This window comes from Cydia pomonella, chromosome 13, assembly GCF_033807575.1.
Source record: "Cydia pomonella isolate Wapato2018A chromosome 13, ilCydPomo1, whole genome shotgun sequence".
Taxonomy (NCBI): domain Eukaryota; kingdom Metazoa; phylum Arthropoda; class Insecta; order Lepidoptera; family Tortricidae; genus Cydia; species Cydia pomonella.
The window spans coordinates 15,882,798-15,907,441 of record NC_084715.1 but is presented as its reverse complement, the minus strand read 5'-3'; the positions used below and the strand labels follow the sequence as shown (position 1 = coordinate 15,907,441).

Genomic DNA, 24,644 nt, shown 5'->3' with positions numbered 1-24,644 from the left:
ATTACCTTTGGCACATTTCTGGCAGGCAAAAATTTGCTTTGGCATTTGGTTTCAGTGTCAGGATTATAATAGGGTTGTTTCAATTTTTTTGGAACGCTTGGGTCGTTCTATATTAATCAAACGTTGCCCTATAATTTAACTTTTACCCTAAAAACGGCTTTAAATATGTTAACTTAACAAAATATATTTTACACATGCTTTCGCACCCAAAACGCTCTTTGAAAGTTGTGTGACGTCACAGTTTACAGTTTGACACAACTTTTTACATACACATGTAACACCAAGGCCCCCCGTTGTCTGTTCTCAGTACAAAATTTGATACTCAAGCCGTATCCATTTAAGTGGTGGGCAAGCTGTGTATGCGTGCGTGTGGGTTTTTAACCAACTAATAAAATATATTTTAACACACGTCACGTGACCCAAGTCTAAACGACATTGATGATACTGATGACGTCATAAGTCACGATTTGACACTGGGCTATAACTCCGAAATTCGGAGTTCGTCATTGCGGGCATTTTTCTCTGTCATTCGAATTACGTCTTAGTAAGAGTAAAAGAGAAAGATCCCCACAATATGCGATTTTCGGTTTTAGCGGTAGGACTCCGTTGTCTGTTCTCAGTACAAAATTTAATACTCAAGTCGTAGCCATTTTCGTGGTGGGTAATTAATTGAAGCTTCCATATCTGCACTAAAAATTAACATCATAGAAATGCTAATGGATAATGAATACTTTATAATAGAATTAAATAACTCAATAGGGTTGTTTCAAATTTTTTGAAACGCTTGTAATACATTCTATATTAACCAAACGTTGCCCTAAAATTTAACTTTTACCCAAAAAACGTTTTAAACGTTTTACAGTACATACTTATGGTCCTACTTTCCCGCACGCGTGCGGCAATGAGCACTTCCCGTGCATATGTCGAAACTTTAAAGAGCCATATGTACTGTAAAACGTTGCACGTTACACGTACGAATAGGTAATTTGCAACTCGTGTCGATTTAAAACACTCCCTTCGGTCGTGTTTTAATTTATCACCACTCGTTGCGAATTTTCTATTTTCTGCACGTGTATCGTAAATACTGTTATCTGTCATTTATACGTCAATGAACACAATAACATACATATATTATTTTACATACCTAATCAATTTATATAATATGAAATCTTTGTATGTCTTATCTATTCTTAACATTATAAACACTTTATTAAATGAAGTATTAGAAAATGGAGGCATGTAGGTATCTAAAAAAAGGGCCAAATAAATCGTAAATGCTATTTTATGTTGAAAAAAGATTACACATTTAGTACAAATATACTAGTTACATTAAGTTTCGGAATATTGTGCTAGATCAGTTTGAATCGCCGTCGCTCGCCATAAGCTTTACTACCTTACCGCGATAGTCGTTTTTTGGTTTTTCAACATTATCAGCAGCCAGTACTTCTCTATCACCTTCATTAGCATGATTTAATTTTGTTAGACTGAATGTTTCATTATGATCGATTTTATATGACTCTCCTTTTTCTGCACCATCTTTTGGCGGTATTTCTAATTCTACGCTTTCTTTTCTAACAAATGCATACTCTGGTTTTTTGCTGTCGTCATCTGTAGGATACGCCGGTTCAATAGTGCTATCGTCTTCAGAATATTGTGGTTCTTCAGTTGGTTCATCATTATCTGGTTGTTCAGTAGGTTCAAAATCACTATCATTCTCTGTCGGTTCAGATGGTTCATTATCATCGTTATCATCTGGAGTGGGTTCATCAACATCGTTATTATCTGGCAGTTCAGTAGGACTATTCTCATCATCGTTATTATCTGGCATTTCAGTAGCCTCGTCATCATCAGATTTCATTGGTGTAGTTATATCGTAGTCTCCATAATCTTCAGTTATTATTTTTTCAGTTTGTGTATCAATTTTTTCTCTACCATCTTCATAGTCTTTGACAGGAAGTTTAGGATCTATAATATGTAAAATAGATTTATTTAAAAGATGAAATAATATGTTGACTTGGTACCTAAGTACGCTACTCAGCAAATATAAAGGCTTAATATTGAAATAATGCTTACCACACTTTGTCAAAGCGCTCAAAGAACGTATGTGGTGTATCAGCGTGCTGCTCATAATTGAAATGATGTGATGTTCTAACAGGTGTTTGAAGTTAGCGATTATTCTGCTGGCGGGTCCCTCAACCGTCAGCGATTCTGGTCTGGGAAAAGGGGCTTACATTATTGATCAGCAAAATAATGATTAATGTAAATGGCAAGAACCGGGAACGAAGATAATTTAAATAAATCTTACAAAATATTTAGCTTATAAAGTAATCAGACTTTTTTGAACTGAGCACTCGTCAACTTAGTTTGTCATTCTAATTCCAGTATTTTATACAACGACAAAGCACGACAGGCAACGTACGTGTACTCTAAAACAACTTACTTCCCATGTCTCAAGAAGGTGATAAGCAGGTCAGGGACAGAAGGCTTATATCCCACGATCTGGAGAGCCATATGCGCGCTGATGTCTTCGGAGTTGAGCACGAACACCCCGGACACCGGCGGCATGCCGGTCTTCACGTACGTATCGTATCTGTACTCCGTCTGAAAATGGAACAGATCTCGAAACTAAGGGTCGTTTCCATTAAAACCATCCACTGTGGTTGGTGTAATTGGTTCTTAGAAAGAAAATTAAATAGACGATGAATCGAGTTGGTACTGCGACAAAAAATCCAATTTTAAATTGCTCGAAGCCCCCATTTCTGGTCTGTTTATTAATGGTATTTTTGACATATCAAAATATGCGCTAGCGTAGTATAGTTTGGATCACAAAGTATTTAACTAATCGCCTAACCTACCTTTAGTCCGCCGAAACCGATGTCGGTGTTGACGTAGCGCACCTCGCCGACATGTTTCCCGGTGGTGACGGATCGCCGGTACATGGTGTCTAGACCGCGAACAGAACCATCGTACAGCCTTATTTGCTGAAAGAAATTTTTTTTTTAAATTATCGGTTAATAGAGTTTGTATGATAGCTACGTTTTTTCCGTATAAAATCCTTATTTCGTTATCTACCTCTATTTCGTATCGCTCTTGCCTATTTGACTGGTAGAGAGGCAGATAAAGACATTTCGATTGGACAGCTGGCACTGTCTGGGCTACCAAAATAGCTGCCAACTTATCTTGGTTTGACTCTAGGACGGTACGATTACTGTTATTATGATAAAGTGAAAACACGGCCTAAGAATTCGTATGGGAGTTAGAAAGGGATATAATAAAGTTCCCTCCTCAATAGTGCGCTTTTAAGCTATATATAAAACCTATAACATCAAATTAGTACTTGCACCCTGTGTGAAAATAATAAGTTGCGTATCGTACCATCCCATTGGCAGCGTTCAGTGTAAAGTCTGGCATCATGAGACTTGGTCCTTTTTCTCGCATACGTCCATTCAGCATCCCCGTAACATGGTCCGCGAATCCATTTAGTAGGATCGTCCTCTCATTTTCATATGCCCTAGTAAAAAATATCAGTGTCATTTTTATTCATACAAATACGCATACCTATGCGAAGCCCTAAGAAACAAACCAAATGAAGCCAGCGTCCAAACAAGAGGGTGGTTTCGAACCTCGTCTCGTAAGTTAAATAATTACTCGGAGTCAGGACTTACGTTCGAAGAAAATATTCGATATTTACTAGTCGCTTTTTGTCGTTGGAATGTTTCTGGGTTGAGATCCTCTTCAAAACTTTAAAATGTTCATGGATGTAAAGTCAAAGAGATAATACATCAATAAATAGGTATCCCTTAAATCCCAAAAAGTCGTCGCCATTTTACATCGATTCAGTATGGTATGCATTCCCACTAGTTTCGTGGGACAACGTGGGTTGGACCTAACTCAAGTGGGGTACCTTAGTAAAATGAATGTAACCTACTGTATTTCCTTATTTTTCCCAAGCTCTTCAACGCCGTAAAGCATAAGAAAGTCGTTAAAGTAGTCCTTTATCCAATGGTCGAGGTCCGTCTGCATTCTGTTCAGGTAATCCTCTAGAAGCAATTAAGGATATAATTTTCATTACTGTTCCAAAATGGCACCGTATTATATTTGACTTCGGAAAACATACTTAAGCTATTCGGATCCAACGGAACGCTCTTCCCTTCAGTGTCTGTTGTATACTAAAAACAAATATAATAAAAACAGGGTTTACTATACCATATGATTTTATGCAGTTTGATAGCTGAAGTAGATGGTCATTATGACTCTCTGAAATGTATGAAACAGCTAATTTGTCACGTTTAGGTTGTCTATATATATTTCTATTTGACGAAGCGCTGGTGGCTTCGCGGTAAGGGCGTCTGACTTTCATTCCGCAGGTCGCGGGTTCAAACCCCGGCTCATACCAATGAGTTTTTCGTAAGTTATGTACCAGATATATATTTACCAGTTGCTTTTCGGTGAAGGAAAACATCGCGAGGAAACGGGGCTAATCCCATTAAGACCTAGTTAACTTTTTGGGTTGGAAGGGCAGATGGCAGCTGTCACTTTCGTAAAAAATAGTGCCTACGCCAATTTTTGGGATTAGTTGTCAAGCAGACCCCAGGCTGTCCGGGACAACGCGAGGAAGAAGAATAAGGTTGATTATATACGAAAAGATGTTAGGTTCCACGTTGATTAATATTAACCAATGGGTCGGTTTTTTCATTTTAATGGTGTTTTTTTGACCCATCAGATTTTAATGAATTTAGGGGATAGAAAGAGTTTCTTATTATGTACAATACACTCGTAAGCGTAATTAATAATAACTGTATCGTATTTTCGTAGCCCAATGGAAGAGTAACGTAAGATTTCGTATTTATTCCGCCCGAAACGAAAAACAAAACGACAAAAAAATTGTCCCTAATAGTTTATTTGGTTCTTTGTACAAACAATTTTTTGCATTCTGTTAAGTATATAAGTAAGTTGTGAACTTACTCGCATAAGTATCTGCATAGGCGGTATCTCCGATATAATGTGCTCGATGTGAAGCCTGCCATCGAGAAGCCGGTACCGTCCCTCCACCTTGTAGTTCACATTTTTCAGTAAGAACCTGCAAGCGTCATATATTTTTATAATGTAGCAATGAAAATGTGCAAAATAAGTATTGTTTGTATAATACTATCATTATATTAAATTTTTCAATTTAAAAGTCAAAAGTAATAGTGACAAAACGAAAAGGTTTGTAGGTGTTATGTCAATCGATTATATTATATCTCTGCGATAGTAGTTATATGAACTATGCGTGCTGCATTATAATTATTATTTATTATAATAAACATAACTACTAGCGGTGTAGGTAGAGGACAGAAAGCTATTACTTGAAAATGCATATTTCGTTGGCATACTTGATGACTTTGTGGTCTAAAAGCTGGCCCAGATATAAAAAAAAATTAAAGCAACTAAACTATTCTAGTTACCATATTAATATTATTTTTATTATTGGATCCGGGTTCCTGGTAGCTGCTCCTTAATGGTCAGTTCACAGGTCTGTAACGCTTTCAGTTGGAAAGATGGAGGGCTAACAGTGAACGGAAAAGGGCTAAAGAATGTAAAAATGAAGTTGTCTTATCTATGTATCTATCTAGGGCAGAGAGCCTACGTTTATTTACTTTGTGTATGGCGCTTGGGTTGAGACATTGAGCAATCAAAACCCAAACTGATGTCTACTCACTCAACTTCTCCTTTATTCGGCCTGTAGTATAATTTGGACGGGTCTTCTTTAGATGTGAGCGCGCGCTCATATTGACCGAGCAGGTGTAGATCGTTAAGGGACAGCCGCATCGTCAACGTAAGTTGTTTGACGTCGTTGTGAATGAAGTTCACTGTGAACCGCGTGTTGTTCCGGAGCTTCAGGCGGTAGAAGAAACTACAACATATCGATAAAATTGTGATATAGAGTAAAATAGATATTAAGGGACTGAGGAACCAATCCAGCTACGAGTAGTTTAACCTTATTGCCGCCACTTCAATGAAGTAATACTGTGTCATCAATGCCATGACAAAAATTGCACGTAGACAACATGTGGGGCACGAAATGTACTGACTTATCAAGTCAATGGCGGCGAAAACGTTAAGCCCCGTTGTACTGAAATTGTCTAAATAATATTGATCAGGCAAAAAATAGGGTTAATCGTTCGTAATAAAAAGTTCGTTTGTTCCTGACTTACATTGCGTAAATAAAAGGTTTTAAACAAATATACCTAATATGAACACACTATTAATTTTGTGTTTACTGGGATAAAGGTTTACTCACTATATTTGCACTCAGGTCCTTAAATTAGGGTCTAGCCGAGAAAAAAATATCTTTACCAAAAGTAGGTCTACATACCTTTACGTCATGTGTAACTTTGACACTATTTGTTTTTCTAGATCGTTAATTTATAACTTTCCGGTTGTAGTTACCACTACAAAATTACCTATATGAACTAAAGTAACTAAATAAACCGTGTAATAGTTCATCTAGCGCATATATAAGCTACCTGTAGTAGGTACTGTAGCTAACAGTCATTCTTATTAAAATAAAGTTCAACCTACTATACTTCCTTATTTTTTAGTACCGCAATTTAGTTTACGCAAATGGGTTCCTCATAGCCTGGTCGGAATTAGGCAGCCGAGGAATTTAAACGACGAGCAATAAAAGGGCAGCCATCACATTTCGCTGCCGAATGACCTATTACTTCAATTACTTAGAGATCGTTGACATACAAAAGTTGAGCAAGGATAAACATTTAAAGCATTTTAATTTTCCTTATGGCAATGATAGGTGAACTGAGGTATATATTCATAGTTGCTTTATTTAATAAAATACCATAAGACATACAATTATTACAGCTCAATCAGTTGAAAAAAGTCTTCAAGTTTTTGATTCGAAAGAATTACTCCTCAATAAAAGATTTTTTACATAAGGACTTGTAAATATATAAGTACCTATTATATTTAGACATGCATGCTTTCAAAATTAGTATGCCGTAAGGCGCCGCATAGTGAAACTGACTAAACTGCAACACCCTATAACCTATGCTGGACAAATAAATAATTTAGTGCACCAATCAGCGAAAACGGGAGAATTTATTAATGTCAAACTCCCATTATCCAAGCTCGCGAGACTGTTTTTATTGTTATATCTTGAAAACTAAGGGAGTTTAAAAAAAAAAAAAATAAGTATAACATAAGTCCTAAAACAAATAACAAAAGGAAGCCTTAAGCTACTCAATTGAATATCTTAAGGCAGCATACATTTCCCGCGTACGCTTAAGTAAATATGACTTGAAATAATGTTGCCTTTATCTTTCAGAACTACACAAATATAACCTTATTTTGACATTTAAACTCGACCCTTTTAAATTATGTTTTCAGAGGAAGGCAACCCTCGCTAGAGTATTAATGACCACGTAGATATTATTTCGATATCTTTCGCTGTAACGTTTGTGAGGGAATTTGTATAAAGATATTATCTGGCTCGAGGTCATTTTTTTCTCGGAGTCAAAAGTATACTTATTCTTAAAATCGTGACCTTATATCAAATTCTTAACGCTGTCGTATTTTTTTTGTTCGATTTGTGGGTTTTGACAAGGCACTTCTGGTGGTTCTTCGAATACAATTACGCTGAATTTCTATTCGCAGACAACGATACGTAGATGAAACCTTCAGCAGAGTAACTTTTGTCAAAAAATCATTAAGCATAGTCAGTTTATACGCAGTTTTAGTCGAACAAATTTAGGTAGAGTCATAATTCTTCTTCAGTATCTTGGAATCGATATTTTCATATTCTGCTGAAATTTAGTCGCTGAATAATTGGGTACTCTATATTTTTACTCCTTTTTTTAGCAAATATCAAGGTCTATAAACCAGAATATACTTAATATAGGTATGTACAGGTTGTTTTTAACCCTTAGTTACATTTTGTAAGGTGAATATGTAGTTCATACTGAAAAACTTTTACTATGGGACCAACACAGAAATATCCAAAAAAATATTGGCTTTTTCATACATTTAGGCCGATCAGATGTCTACGTTTTCTATGGGAAATATATTTTTGGGGTTCCGTACCTCGAAAGGAAAAAACGGAACCCTAATAGGATCACTTCGTTGTCCGTCCGTCCGTCTGTCTGTCAAGACCCTTTTTCTCAGGAACGCGTGGAGGTATCAAGCCGGAATTTATATCAAATACTCAAGTCTACTGCCTCTTGAAGCTGTGAAAAAATAAAACTTCTAAGCCAACGCAATCAAAAGATACAGCCGTTTATGCCGCAAAGTTTCCGACACTCGCAAGGGAATCATAACCTACAGGGTACTTCCCGTGAACTTAGAATCTTGAAATTTGGTACGAAGCAACGTCTAATAACCGTAAATTTTTAGTTACATCATATAATATTATATAACTACAGGTTTGTACGGAACCCTCGGTCGTGTCGGTGCGCCAGTCCGACTCGCACTTGGCCGGGTTTTTTTTTGGCTGGTGTCATAATAAAAGGTAATTAGTAGGTATGATCTATGCATGATACTTATATGTTACATTCAGTGGCGGATTTACCAGCAGGCTGAGTAGGCTCGAGCCTATCGGATCAAAGGAAAATAAAGCACGAAACTACGGAATCACGAGTTTTACCCTTACAAAAAATACTGTGTCGTGATTCAAGCGACTTATTTGGGTGTGTGCTGTTATTTTTCGAAGTGTTTCCTGAATTTTATGAATATTTTCACAGCACCGGTAAGTAAAAACTTTTTATAATCATAATAAATTATAATAAATCATTTGTAACGAATCAATTTATTGAAAGAGCCCTGCAAAAATATTTTTATTCCGAAACTTGGAATATGGTCATGTTAAATTTTTGAACATTTTCATATTAACTATAAATAGTATTTTAAAAGATTGCTCATGGCTATATTGTGATTTTGTCTTTTTCAATTAAGCAAACGTTAAAAAATATAAATAATAATTAAGAATAAACAATTCATCGGAAACTGTGGAAAGGTCTGATTTTTTCGTGATAGCATGGAAAAAAAATACGTTTTTACGTTAAGGAGGTTGGCTACATACGATAAAAATTTAATAAAATTTGGTGATCGTGATAATATTCTTTAGCATCAAATACGATGACAGAATTTATTCGGGCGGGCGGCAAAAACTATTCAGCCTATACCTTGAAAATTTGTAAATCCGCCACTGGTTGGAAGACCTGGATGCCAAGCGCCATCTCCGTAAGACGCGACCGAGGCCCTCGTATACCTATACCTACAACCCAGCTGGTCAGCTTCATTGCGCACCATGCGATCGCATTTTCAAAACCAAATTTGGCTTTGCAAGCCATATTAGAGCTTTCCATGTTTCCGAATAAAAACAGTTGAAGGAGTCGCCGTCGTCGGATACGGCGAGGAGGACTATATATACATTCACAAAAAATACATTTATATTTTAATATTTTAAGCAGTCAACAGAGAAGAATGGTGGAGTATTGTGAAGCTTGTCACGGCGGAAGTGAAACGGCAAAGAAGAAGAAGATATTTGGGGAGTATACTTGTATCTTACAGCATAGAGCCGGGCATCCTCATCATGCAGTAGCTGCCGAGGTTGAGGCCAGCGGGGATCAGGTTGGGGTTCCCCTCGAACTTCTGCAGGGCTCGCTCAGCTATGCCTCTCCTTTGCGCCAATGCCTAAACCAGCACAGGATGCGCTAACAAACTGACCTGTTCATAACTGAGGTCGATTCAGTCCTCATAACTGCCTTTTAAAAGGACAAAATCAAATTGAATTATGAACTATAATAGAATAAAAAAAGGTTTCAAACTGATAACTGCAAATATCACTCTGGGACTTAGGAGGAGATAATTAGAAATTATAATAAGTACCACGAAATCGATCATCCTTGCCTTTCAGTGTTAAGGGACTATTAAAAAAATTACAATGAACCATAAAGGACTTAGTGGCGCGCCTTATAGACGCCACAGGTGACCAGAAGGCTGGATAGTATTTTGCTCAACGCACTAGAATTGCCATTCAACGTGGCAATGCGGCCAGCCTTCTGAGCACACTGCCCATCGGCAGGAACATTAAGTTTATTTAAAGTCTCTATTATTATTTTTAAGCTATGTATAATTTATTGTTCTATGTTTATTTAATAAATTGACTATATCAGAACCGTAAAATAGCCCTGACAATCATACAGCCAGCTATCAACAAAGGCTTTCTCTGTTTATAAATTTGCGGTCATTTTAGGTGTTTTCAGGGACCACCAGTGGTCCGCGGGCCACCGGTTAAGAACGACTGATTTGCCGTCTTTGTCGTCATTCATTATTTTTGCGTCCGCATTATTACGGCCGTTATATGATGACACCGTTATCCTAGGTAACCAAAGCTTAATTACCTCCAGCATTCTCTCATTGAATCGCTGCGAGTCTACCTGCTTTGCGTATGCTTCCCTGACGTCCTTGTACTTTTCTGTCAACATAAAACAACAAGTTTCATTAGTATTATGACAACATCACATGTTGTCATAATACTAATAAGTAGTTATAGGTAACCAATAACGCTAGATTAGGAGTTTGATGAATAGAATACGGTTGTACGAAAAGTACAGAATTGCGGCGGGGAAAAGTGATCATTTCGCTCAACGTGGCAATAATGTTACTAGGGTGGGTTCAAATTTTAATGCTGACACATGTGATGTGTGACCCCTGTTAATTGTCAAATAACGAATGTATAGCTCGTAGCTGGTGCTATTTTCACGCGCACTACCAAATAGGGCATATGGCGCAGGAACTGTGCTACGAAGTATACCGCCCGTAGCCCGTAGCGAATTCCGTTTGTAGCAGAAAAATAAATTGCGCCCACAAGCGTTGAGCGTAGCGTTTATATGTGCCTTTAAAAAAATAATTACAAAATGAAAAACGTTACTTACTCTCCAGTTGACCCATCTTCGCAAAATGACTTTGTTCATTTAATGATATCCAACATCCATTGGGATTGTCTAGGTCTGCAACAAACAAAAAAAGGTTAACTTTATCGGTTTTTGTGTTGTATCTCAAATTCGATGTTGGCCGTGTAGCTCTAGAAGAGCAAATTTCAAAACAGAGGCACTAGGCACTAGGTGTAACTAGGTATTGAGTTTCTTTGAAATTTTGTACGAAATAACATTTGATATTTCTCTGACGCTATCTGAATTAATCCCAATTCTTATGTCATATGGAATACGACCAGTTTGGCCTAGTGGATAGTGACCCTGCCTTCGAAGCCGATGGTCCCGGGTTCAAATGCTGGTAAGGGCATTTATTCGTGTGATGACCATGGATATTGTTCCTGAGTCATGGGTGTTTTCTATGTATTTAAGTATTTATATATTATATATATCGTTGTCTAAGTACCCTCAACACAAGCCTTATTGAGCTTACTGTGGGACTTAGTCAATTTGTGTAATAATGTCCTATAATATTTATTTATTTATATTTATTCTTCTAGGTTGCAAGGTTAGATTGCATGGCATTATTGGCTGTCGCTTTCGTAATACGAGTAACTAGTTGCGCTAATTGGCATTAGTACGGCTACCTACCATGAGTTGACACTTAACGTTTATGCTAGCGACTACGTGAACTCGACCGCAGTCCATCTCGCTTGCACTTTTGTATAGTGCGATCGAGATCATGCGATCGAGTTGACCCAGCCGCTAGCGGAAATGTCAAATGTCAAGTCATGGTAGCCATGTAGGTTGCTAAAACGGACCCAGAGACTTTTAGAATTCAACCGGAAGAGCGTTAAAATTGATAGCGTAGCCCAGGACTGACGTTTAACTTTTAAAATCCACGAGGTTTCTTTTTTTTCTAATAATAATCTTGATTATTTATTTATTTTTTATTTCCATTTAGGGGCAGTTTATGCTTCTGTCCAGCAAATGTACCTGAGTAGGAAGCAAACCAAATTAACAACCATCATAGATTCTATAATAATACATGAAAATCATACCAAAAGAGGATTAGATGATGAAATGAGGTATGTAAGTAGTTTTTTTTATATATATATTGGTAGTAGTAGTAGTATACTAAATAAAAATAATAAAATAGATTTATTTAATTCCACACACAACAATATACAGTTAAAAAAATAAAAATTAGGGTTTAGGGTCGGCAACGCGCATGTAACTCCCCTGGAGTTGCAGGCGTACATAGGCTACGGAGACTGCTTACCATCAGGCGGGCCGTATGCTTGTTTGCCACTGACGTAGTATAAAAATAAATAAATAAATAACCTATGTAGTAAGTACCTCATACATGTAGAACAATCATGATTGTAATTTTTACCATCTGCTCCGATTGAGTTTGGTTGGTCTTCTTTGGTATCTATGAAAAAATAATCAAAATTAATTAAATAAAAATTCACAACTCGCGTATCTCCAATATTTCACCACTATACCATTTTAGATATTTTTGTGCTTATCTTTAAAAAACGGCCCAATTTGAACAACGCTTATGAGATGTCACAGCGATACGATAACGACGTGACTTTTTGGTTCAAGAAATGTCACTTTTGCCACTGAAAGATCGGTATCGTATCGCTGTAATATCTTATAAGCATGGTTCGAATTGGGCCGAAAGTACTCATATATTGACAGACAACGCACAACTGAAGGTTGATCCTTCGTATTTTCAACATATACTTTTGAAGGATTATCGATTCAACCCCTTTCATAAATTCAACCCATAAAGCGCCAATTACATCCACACTTCCCGATATTGGGCCCGAAGCCAGTTCCGATGTCGGGCTTGTTAATCGTTTTCCGTTTCACGGAGTCTCAGCACATCGTTAACAATATTTGAAATGTAAGAAATACTTTGTCTGCGATTGCCAAAACCGTTCGATGTTTGATATTTTTGCAAACGCACCATTCTTTTTTACATTTTAAATATTGTTAACGATGTGCTGATATTTCGTGAAATGGAAAAATACTCTTGCACGGGCCCGACGTTTGACAGTGTGGATGTAATTGGCACTTAAGGGAGTGAAAATGGGATGATTTTTTTTAAGACATTGTACGTGTAATGCATTTTATAACTACAGTAGGCACTATACGAAATTAATGTTATTTTACCATCAGATTCGTTTATTGGTTGATCTCCTTCGGGACCTAAACAATAATAACAATAGTAGATTTTGTGATTGCTGCATAATGAAAGGCACTAAAAATCGAGTGTGGCATAATATTTAAGATCACACGAGTGGTTTAATGCCTACACTAGCCTACACAACTAACACTGATTTATTTTATCTGCAGGCATATTATTTATGTGCCTGGCTCCTGTTAAACACTAGAATATTTAATTTAATTTTAAATAATAAAATAATAATATTTTTTTGGGCGCTTAAGAAATTAAGTTAAAACTAATATTGTATGGACCAAGGTCTGAAATAAATGATTCTAATTTTATTTTTATTTTATTATAAGCTTTCTATGATGTGTACAGGAACTATCAGATTATTGGAGTTTTAGTTATTAAATCTCATTCCAATATGATACTGTACCCCTAGTGTAAATTTTATCGACATCATAACGTGACGAACGCGTTTGCGTTAAGTCTCATTAGGATTTTGAGTTTCCAAAACGTCCCGCTTGGCGCGCTCTTTCTAAATCCAATACAAAATGAGACTATACGCAAACGCGTACGTCACGTTTCAAAATCGAATTTATTTATACTAGGGGTACTGATCTAATAATCACTCAGTGTCTAAAGTGACGTTTTTGGTTGAAGGACCACATACTTAAAATTGTGTTATAATTATAAGTTATAACAAGACTTCAAGATTAACAATCATCTTAATAATTAACTGAAGACGGAAGATCATCCATCGCCTCCATTGACATAATTATACCCAAGGACGGGCAATAAGAATAGAGCCGGTACAGCAGTGTCACGCACACGAATTCGAGCCAATCGTGCAGTTTAACGCCATTGACTCGAATTCGTCAGTGACACCAGTGAACTAGCACCATTTTTAGTACCCGTAAGGCCCGTCCTTAGATATATGTCAATGCTTACATCCACGTACATATGCTCGTATAATACTCGTCATTTGTATATGTGATTTATTTACATAACAATATTAATAATGTTGTTGACATTTTTGTAATAGCCTTCAAATAATTTCAATTCTTTATTAAATTTATCTGTGTTATTTCATGTTAGTTATGTTAGTTTTAAGACTTTTATTGTATACTATGTAAGCGTGTTGGTTGGTGAAATACTGTTAGCTCATATGTGGGAAATAAATGAAATGAAATGCAAAATATCTCACATCCAACCATAACAACAAAATACTTGTATTTTACCTTCAGCATTGTTTATTGGATGACCTCCTTCGGGACCTAAACAATATTAAGAAATAGTTAAAGAATGAAACGGGACAAGGTTTTATGAACGATCCTCAAATCGTGATGCTTTTTCCCGATTATTTAGACGTTAAACTAATTTAACGGTTTAAACTCACGTGTCTTTAGTCACTCGCGCGACACGTGAGTTTAAACCGTGAAATTAGTTTAATGTAAGTATGTCTCACGACAGTTTAAATTCGATTGTTTATTATTTGCTATCATTGTTATATAAAATAGTCTCATTATTTACAAGATGTCATGATTCCTAGATACGAATACTTTGAAAGGAGAGCATTACAAAAAAAAGGTTGATTACTTAACCATTAGGCTGCATTTCCGCTGAGGCGGAGATGAGAGGAGACGTGCGGGAACGAACCATTAGCATTTGGTTGTAATCCTCATCTCTTCTCCGCTCCGCTAGATTACAATATTAAATTAATTTTACCATCGGCTTCGATTGAGTTTGGCTGGTCTCCTTTGGGTTCTAAAATTAATAGATAGTAGTTAAATGTTAATACCTCAGTATTTAAAGCATGGTTTATAATAAAACATTACAAATTGTACCGTAATTATATTATATATATACTTTGAGAGACGTCCGTCATTTTAAGGCAGAGTTATGTTAAGAATATGTAAAGATAAGATAAAATTTGTTCATTTAAACTTGCTAGCTTGAGTTAATAATGCTGCCTACTTATTACATAATTTTTAATATTCATAATGTCATTAATTAACTACATGTTTGAGGATGAAGTCGCGGACGGAGCCGAGCATATTAAACAGTACGATATATAAAATTAAATTATCTTACCGTCAGCTTCAATTGAGTTTGGTTGCTCTTTTTTAGTGCCTAAGAATAATTAAACATAATTAAATAAAGGAACGTGGTTTTACTGTCTTATAATAGTCTTTATTATAACGCGACTTATTTACAAATTGACTGTACAGTTGAGTTCACAAATATCTTTACTTGCGTTAGCATGTTCTAAATATATATTTCATCATCATCATATATTTAAGAGTTAGATTCTTGTCGGTGGAGCGTTTTCCATGTGTGTCGGTCCTCTGTCTTCTCCGTGATAGCCTGATACGTCACGACGGACGTTGAGTTTATCCTTTACTTGATCTATGTTCTCCTTGGTCTCCCCCTCCGTCTCCTTGCCTCAACTCTCCATTCAATTATGTTCTTGATAAATTCTTTGTGTCGTAGCAGGTGTCCAAGCATTTTTCCTCTTCTATTTTCTATGGTTCTCAGCAAATTCCTATTTTCTCATACCATGCGTAAAACCTCTTCATTTGTTTTCCTCTCCGTCCAATTAACCACCATCCATCCATTCCCCATTCCCATCATCCATTCGCCGCCAGCCACCTCAACCACCACGTCTCAAAAGTCTCAAAAAAATTTATAAAGGAATATATATTTACACGCCTCTAAAACACTAATAATAAGATCATATAAATATATTTTCTCTAACTTGCGATGCAATTTTTAAATGACTTACTTAAAATTAGGCTGTAGGAATTACATACAGCCTTACTCACCTAGGCCTGTAAGGTCTTGGCATTCAACCATCAAATCGTAGTAGATTCGTAATTTGTTTTTAGCTGTGTACTAATGCTTATGTACTAAAGATGGTTGTGAACTCGACCGTACAAAACTGTTGTTAGTCGTTTTGAAGCATCCTTATAATAGTATCTACTTTATTTGTATCAAAATGTTGTAACTTTACCATCAGCTATCATTAAGTTTGGCAGCTCTGTGTTTGTTCCTGAATTAAAAAAAATACAACTGGTTAATTCTTGTTAAGTGCGATTCGGAATGGCGCTCAGAGGGATCCGTACCTTTCATAAACAAATCATCAAAATTCGTGGGTTCCAACCTCGATAGTGTATGGAGTAGAAAAATCGTTCTTGATAAAATAAAAAAAGTGGGGCAAAAAATCGATGAGGATCCTAGCACACACAGACAAGAGGTTAAAACAGACTCATGCATGGGCAGTCCTTATTAATTGTTATTACACTTTTATATATTTTGTGTAAATGTTACCATCTAGCTATTAGGGATCATGATTGTTCGATTTCTTCATAACGTTTCTTGAGATATAGGCTTCCGAAGGACGAATAGACAATGGAGAAATAGGGTTCCGTTTACCACACTTCTGGTACGGAACCCTACTAAAAACAATAGAATATCATTAAGTGATTGTGATATTTAAAAAAATATATATGCCATAAAGTGACTTACCCACATCATCATTTCGCCTCTGAGCGACCTTACATTGAGATAATTGTGCAAGGTATAAAATACAAAATAAAATGAAAATTTTTGGTTTATTGTTTTTCATCACTTGTTTGAGCATAACGTTTCTTTGGTTAAATCGGAAATCTTATATTGGTTATTTTGTTCTTATCGAATATTTGGTCGTAAAGATTTTCAAGTCAATTTAATTTAAAATTGCGTTCATACGAATATTTAGATTGATACTGATTTTCAGGATATTTTAAGTTATGCCGGTATAGTACTTTTTTGAAAGATGATCAAATTTCTATGTTTGCTTTCAGTAACAGCATTTTATATAATAAAAGATATTGAATGTTCAAATATATATGATGCACTACGAAATTACTACGATAGTGGTAAGTTTATTAGAAAATATCCAATTACAGTGATTCATGTCGGATTTTAATTAAAATAAGAATAATTTTCCAGACATACATCAGCAGTTTGAAAAAGAATGGAAGAAATACAGGCGTGCTTTCGAAAACGAAATCGCATCGGTAACTATACTCGGTATTATGGGCACTACCCGTTCAATGTTGTAAATAGGTTCTCGGTCGTCTGGAAGAGATCGCTTTTAGTATTAGTAGTATACTCTTTACTGTCCAAAAAAAGTATCACAGAATTAAAAATAAGTTTGTCCATGTATTTAACACAAGAAAATTCAAGTTTTGGGCCTTTTTTTTCTACAGATAAGTTGTGTGTTGGGTGTGTTTCAGTATGATGAGGATGAATCTTAATATGTCTGAATTCGAACTAAAAATCTTCTCATGATAATCCTTTATGGATTTAGGGACATCATTTACATTATTTTAGGAAAGCACAATTACTATTTTTTTAATAATTTCAGAATCTGCAGGAAAACTTCGGTACCAAAGCTCTCAATATCTACGAGCCAGATAGACGCGATGCACATTTCCTTGCAGGAGGCTTCCATCTTACAGACGGCGTGGTGATGGTGTCAGTATTCCCTTTTCTATCTGGCGGCGGCCAACCGTTAGAGCAGGCAGATCGTAATGTTCCTGTGTAATGTTTTGAAGGTAGTCACATAAAATATTTAAAAAAATAGGTTTGTTAGGTTGCTTTGCTTCAAATGCCCTAAGGGCAAACTGTCCTGAAATAGAAGGCCCGCGTACTCCGCGGGTTCTCCGTCGACGGAACGAGACAAAGATTTTCACGTTTCACGATATGCATAGAAATTTTACGATCGGCCTGATTTTAATATGGACCGCCGAAATATCTAATACAATAGTGTATTATTAGATTACTACTGTAAACTATTGAAAACGATTAAAGTTATACAATCACTAGCGCTTGGGAGAGAGCCATCTTCTTGCCGGTTGGATCGATAGCGTCGTTTAGGTGTGTTTACACAGTTTTAAAACAGGATGCCATCGGTAGGGAGCTCAATGTTTGTTGTAAGCTACATAGGCCGGGAACTAGGGATTGCTGTCCAAGCAATTATAGACCGACTAACCGACCGTCGCACGTGATGACGTCACGACTTGGACAAAATCCATTGCCACTCGAGCGCCCATATTTTGCGGTCTAGTTTGCATGCTTTACAGAACAGAATTCTATGTATAGCTGTAGTAGGTAGACACTAAGGTATGCAATGCATGACGTCGTTCTTTAAAAATAATTAAAAACATTAACCCTTTGACCGTCGAAGACGTCTAATGACGCGCGCGGTTACAGCCTAATATTAACTTTCCTCGAGCATCCCAACAAGGATCACGATGACGCGCTGCACACGATAGGCGTGGCGTTTAAGGGTGCCTTTCGACCAGAGATGTGCTATGCTATGTTTTCAAACATTTGTAACAACGTAGCTGGAGCTGCGATTCAAATGTATGAAAACATAGCATAGCAAGCATAGCACATCTCTGGTCGAAAGGCACCCTAAAGGGTTAAAGTCTTTACGGCGCATGATACGGAACGGCTTCATGCACATAAGTACTTGGATGCTTCAAAAACTTTTTACTAAATTTGCAATAAGGACAGTCTCGCAAAGTTACAAGTTATGCGTAATTTTTACTGTAAATAGTGCATTCTTATATCCGGCTTACGCAACGTTTCAACTAAATAAATGTTATCGATAGAAATTGCAAATTCTGCGCCAGTTGGATCGCTGAACCGTGTTCAATTCGAACGCTGTGTATTTATATACATACCTACCGCTTTGTTGCACAATGAAATATAATATGCAAATGGTGAACATAAAGCTAAATGGCATTCTCTACGAATTAAGTGGGTGCAAACGAATTAGGGATGCGTCGAGTATGAATATTCGGAATGGCAAACAGGAATTTAATGGAGTTTAAAGCTTTCATAAAAGGTAAAATATATTATGTTCAAATATAGACGAATAAACAAGACCGAAAACGTCTATACAAAGTCGCGTTCCTCTAAAATTTAGCTTATTTATTACTAGATTACAGGTGTCACTAATGCAACAGTTTCAACCATTTTATTCGGCACTTACCACTGCTTTCGGGGTCGGGTGCCGCAGCGCCATCTAGTGAACGAAAGTTGAGTTATTAAGGAGGAAGGTCTCAGTTCTATCTATTTTGTTCAACTCTTAGACCGCTTGTCAAAATAACTTCCGTTCAACCGACGACGCTTAGTATTGGTAGAATGCGAATTTGTATTGATGCTGTCAGTCTTCTTGTTTTATTCGTCAATGGTTCAATTTACTAAAAAAATAAAACAAAATTTACTGACCAAAGTTTTTTTTATATATTTTGCGTCTTGTAAGAGTAATATTCTTGTAACTTTCAGATATTTCTTTGAAATGGTATTAAGAGAACTGCCAGCTTTGATAGGAACGAAGTTGAATATAGACCTATCCTCTAACCACGTGAAGTTGGAGTCAAAAGTCGATCGTATGTTTATTGACACGTCATACTACGTAGCGAGGAACTCCTCCTCAGTGATATACGCCAGTCCAGATGATCAGAAAGAGCTCTCACCCTTCAGCTTACAGCAGGTTGATAATTTAGGAAAAGTGGTGTAAGTATTTATAAATTTTGGATAAATGATGTTAAAAAATACTCACACACACACCTTCCATAAGCTATGTTTGAACTGACCACAGACCTATTAAACGCTTAACTGACCATGATGCTGTGATGAAGTTGTCAAGTGCCAAAATTCGGCAATCTTCTTTTTAAAAATTATTTAATTCTCCATTCACTGCACACTACCACATTACTTTACTGTATAATAAGCTATCGATATTACACTTTAAACAATATTAATGAGCAAAAAAACCAAGCAATTAATCACGAGGCGAGATTATCAATATGGCGCTCGAACCGGAAGTCTTTGGCAATCTAGTTACCACAAAACATATGACACTTTACAACGCACTATAACACTGCTGTCCGAGGTTAAAATCGCTATTTTTTACGCGTTTATTTGTCACATTCATTTGTCTAGGTTTTGAATGAATGTTTCATCTGTTATTTTACAGAATAGTTGTGGAAGACTGCTCGTTATCCGGTATTTCGATAGCAACCCTGAGTGGAGACTCCGTAAACATTGGACACTGCACGTTCATGCTCAGTAATTGCAAGTTTACGGTTGAGGTGGGTATATACAGAAACGGGAATTCATTAAATTCGCTAAATATAAGTATGATATGTTCAATTATAGAGGCAACCTAGTTTCATCATATAGCGTATTAAGCAACAGAGCTTTGGATTTGAATTCAATAATATGTAAAAAATAAATATTTACATTGAAATCCAAACACACTAATAAAAGTTGTATTAATTAGCGACCTGTATCAAATTATTGTTACAGATATCAACACCTAATTCTGGGGCACCACCAGTGATTGCGCCATATTTCCCTAAGGGGCCAAGTGAGTGTTCTGTGTTCTAAGCAGGTTCTAAGACTTTTCAAGCTCAATTCAGTCCTGTAATAATAGCACTTTTCTCTCTTTTATCGTACCTACATTAACTTAAAAGTTAAAAATGGGTATACTTATTAATAAGACCAACGTCAACAATAAAATTATTTTATTGGTATGGGCTACTAAGTTTTAGGCAAAATAAATTTTAATTATTCTTGCTTTGCCAAATTAGACTAGCTTATTCTTAACTTTTCGAAACAGAACGGAAAACTCATTTTTCTGCGAGAAACTAGTTACTTATTTTAGTACTAAGAAAATAAATTTTAATAGTATATTACGATACAAGTGCGAAAAATAGGAAATTCGAAAGGAGTGGCGATAAATTAAAACACGACCGAAGGGAGTGTTTTAAATCGACACGAGTTGCGAATTATCTATTCGCACATGTATCATACAAGGTTTTACAGTACATATGGCCGTTTAAATGTTCGACACAGTAACGCAATATGCAAATTTTCGCACTAGTGCGGTAAAGTAGCACCATATGTACTGTAAAATATTTTAACAACTTTTATTGTTAACTGGACACATACAGTATGTAAATAATTAACATATTATTTTGCATGGCAGAGGAAAAGCTTGAAATTGTAATTTCGAAGCCCATTCGCGAGGAATTGCATACAAAGCTGCAGGGAGCTATGTATAGCTACATCAACACTAGTGTCGTGCTCGGGAGCCACGCGTCCAATTTCAGGTACCTATCTAGCTTGCACAGAAATATCACAGTGGTCTAGGGTAAATACATAGTAATAGGTATATTAAGGTGAATCCGCATAATAAGAGTAGATTTTTCGAGATTTTCTTCAGCCTTCTCAAGTTAGTGAATAAAACTTATATTCATTGCCAGCGACCAATAGGCGGGTTCCCTGGGTGCTTTCTGCTATAACTATATGGTTTTTCTCGTGTACACGGTTTCTCTCGATATACGCTCTTAGCGTGTAACTCACGTTGGCACGAATGTGCTGAACCGTTTGTAAACAAGTGAATATTTCAAATGAAGAACTATAAAATAATATATAAATTGTTATTATCTTTGTAGAAATAGTCAACACCAACTGTTTAAAAGCTACGCTGAGTTTATGACGGACTATGTTGCAAAAGTAAATCAGAAGACATTGAAAGCGAACAAAGGACATGTCAACCTGGCGAATTACGAAATTCTCATGAACACAGAAGTACAAATTCATTTAAAAAATTTATTTTGCAATATTCCAATATTTATGAACTAAATGTTCGAATATTTCAAAAAAACTAAATTGTATATATATATATATATATATATATTCTAACCTAAAATATTTTTTTATGATTTTGTTTTTCACTTAATTTTATTATTTACTGCGCTTCACCTACTGGCTGCCCAGTAATTAATGGATAACCTTCTAACTACCGACAGGGCACCTAAAGCTGGTCCAGAAAATTCGCTTATAGATCTAGTCCTATAGTCCGTTATTAAAGTTAAATAAACTACCATTAAAAATTCTTTTGTTTTAATCGCTTGCGGGAAATAAACTTTTTAAAAAACGTTTATGTAATATTAATTCAAAAAAGTTGGTCACATGCTATATGCTATTTACATATTTACAAACAAAGATATGGCCTATATGGTGATTGAAGATAAGTAAGGTGCTAGATATTACAAAAGAGACGATTATCTTGAAAATCAAGAAACTTTTACTAGACCTATATGCATTTTTTTAGACCAGCCTAAGGCCCTGTCAGTGAGGGCACCCAGTATAATAGCTGTTTTGACTAGATATTCCCACTGCCAAAATTAACATTACAATAAAATAGCGTCGACTGTATTCAAATGATGCCTATTCGAGGAGCACACCTAAAATCTTGGCATCGTGTCGCGAAACATTTGTCCTCTATATAGTGTATCCATGGGTTTACAGACGCTTGATGCTCACGAGTTAGAATACCCACCGTTTGACGTTCGATTTTTCTTTGTAATATGTCTTAAAGCAATAGGTCCGACCATAATAAATGTCCTTATTTAATGACATGTTGTAGACAGACAAGAGAAGGTGGCAGTGCCACATGACTCTGAGGGACGTGACGTTGTACGGACTTGACACAGCCTATGTGGCGCGCTCCGGGGGGCCTTATAATGACGGCTCGGGGACTAATACCGCGGCTGATGCAATCACCTTTAGTTCCATACAGGTATGCAACAGAAAAGAGTTATAAATGTATTTTACTATAGGGACCGTGCGCGTTGGGGGGTCTGCCATCTTGTGGCCTGAATCGGAAACATAAACATGTACATTGACACTTCACGCCAAAGCAAGTGCTGCAATCTACGGTTCTTGCACGTTTTCTTGTGCATGGTAGATTCTTGTGGGCTACATTGAAAGTATGAACTTCACATTTACACCTCGTGCTAAAAATCTGATGTCTCCTGTGCTGCCCCCTACAGTCTATGCACGCTCCCTATTGTAGAAAATACGTGAAGTCTGAGAAAAAATTGTGCCCATGTGTTTAGCACAGCGCCTTTTCTTTCTGAATCGGTTTAATTATATTGTTGAGTATTTTAATGTAATGTGATGCTTTTAGATACGTGGTAAAGTTACCCATGACGATGGCAAAGGGAGTATAACGTATGATTTTGCTGCCGAACTTACGGACATCACAGTGAATATTATTATTGACATACAGGAGGGACAGCCCAAGTTACGAGATATTCTTCTGACGGGTTGGAGGTACAGCAACTATTTAAGTTTAGTTAGTTCAGAAGAAAAAATATAACATTTGTAATGATAAGTAACTTCAATATCGATTTCAACCTACAAGCATAACACTGAAAGTTTTTAGAACATCTGGATTTTGCTTATTAGACAATTTTTTTTTCTTATCATGATGAACTTTGAAAACGCGTACTTACGCATTTTTTCTATATAGTGGAAGCATTTCAAAAAGCACATGGCTCTTATTTTATAATTATGGCAGCGGGTCTATGATCCCAGCTACATTACAATCATGGCAACATCAAAGCAAGCAATTTTCCAAGTGTCAACATTAATAAAAATAACAATGAAAATCGCACAATCATCCAAAAAAATCTTCCTTCTCTTTCTTTTTTATAAGTGATATATTTCAGAAACATTCAGTGTTACCGATGTAATGTCTTTAATAACAAACATCATCATCATTATTTATCAATTACAATATTACATTGTGTTTGAAAAATCTTAAATCTAGGCAAATGCATACAAAAAAATGTATCAAAAATAAACATCATTACATAAAAATAAATATTAAAATTAAGTCAAATAAATCGCACCGCCGCATATATAGATAGTGGCTACTTATGTTATTTCTAATGTTTTCCTTTTTGGTTGCTCTTCAAGGTCTTTGGAGTTCTCAATTATCCCATGGGAAACACAATATAAAGAAAGGCACGGATATCAATCGTTGGTGTATGGTCATATATTGAACGAGATACCAGTACAAATTATAGATCATTTGACAACTATATTAGGTGCACCCATCGATGGAACTACGCAAGACGGTGATGGCGATGGCAGTGATGAAAATAACGGTGGTGATGTTTCTGATAATGACGAAGAGGGAAGGAGTGAAAATGGAGGTGTAGATGATAATGACTATAATTTGGATAACACTGCCAAAGACAAGCAATTGAAAAATAAAAATGAAAAGGACTTTTTCTCTGATGGTCTTGACGAAAATTTCTTCTCTGATAATGAATTCTTTTCTGACGATGCTATTGATGAAAAGTTCTTCAGTGACGATAATGTACAAAAAGATTTTTTGTCGGAATTTGAAACTGATAGCAAAAAAGATAATGTTGAAGGAAAAGACGTAAGTGAAGATGATGAAGTGTTACGCGGTGAAGAGCCGAGCGTAAATGGTGACGTTGAATTGGAGGTAGTTGATAATGAAGGAGTGGATGACGATGACGGAGAACTTATGGCTGTCAGTGATGCAGAACAAGCGGAAGTTTTGAAAAAAACAGGAGATAATGGTGGTGTAAACGACGATGACGAAGGTGATGTAGATACACCCGCAGAAGCCGATGTTGGTGCAGATGACG

The 24,644-nt window shown here is 36.2% G+C and overlaps 2 protein-coding genes across 3 annotated transcripts; one reads left to right on the top strand and one right to left on the bottom strand.

Annotated features, from left to right (window-relative positions):
• Nucleotides 1-1,264: 1,264 nt before the first annotated feature.
• On the bottom strand, nt 1,265-14,870 carry LOC133524351 (uncharacterized). 2 transcript variants are annotated; one of them, XM_061860320.1, is made up of 16 exons: nt 14,836-14,870; nt 14,349-14,384; nt 13,113-13,148; nt 12,325-12,363; nt 10,932-11,006; nt 10,398-10,471; nt 9,563-9,687; nt 5,702-5,896; nt 4,966-5,080; nt 4,118-4,169; nt 3,929-4,040; nt 3,376-3,511; nt 2,856-2,981; nt 2,441-2,601; nt 2,074-2,213; nt 1,265-1,965 (listed from the first exon to the last, which is right to left on the bottom strand). In XM_061860320.1, exons 5-16 carry the CDS (start codon nt 10,945-10,947, stop codon nt 1,355-1,357), a joined length of 1,863 nt encoding a protein of 620 aa, XP_061716304.1. In that variant the 5' UTR covers nt 10,948-11,006; nt 12,325-12,363; nt 13,113-13,148; nt 14,349-14,384; nt 14,836-14,870; the 3' UTR covers nt 1,265-1,354. The 2 variants fall into 2 exon arrangements, with proteins under 2 accessions (XP_061716304.1, XP_061716305.1); XM_061860321.1 differs by lacking the exon at nt 12,325-12,363.
• A 1,688-nt stretch (nt 14,871-16,558) lies between these two features.
• On the top strand, nt 16,559-24,253 carry LOC133524350 (uncharacterized). The gene is made up of 10 exons (XM_061860319.1): nt 16,559-17,027; nt 17,101-17,168; nt 17,519-17,628; nt 19,450-19,680; nt 20,144-20,258; nt 20,476-20,536; nt 21,158-21,281; nt 21,627-21,762; nt 22,604-22,756; nt 23,147-24,253. Exons 1-10 carry the CDS (start codon nt 16,925-16,927, stop codon nt 23,336-23,338), a joined length of 1,293 nt encoding a protein of 430 aa, XP_061716303.1. The 5' UTR covers nt 16,559-16,924; the 3' UTR covers nt 23,339-24,253.
• The last annotated feature ends 391 nt before the right edge of the window (nt 24,254-24,644 follow it).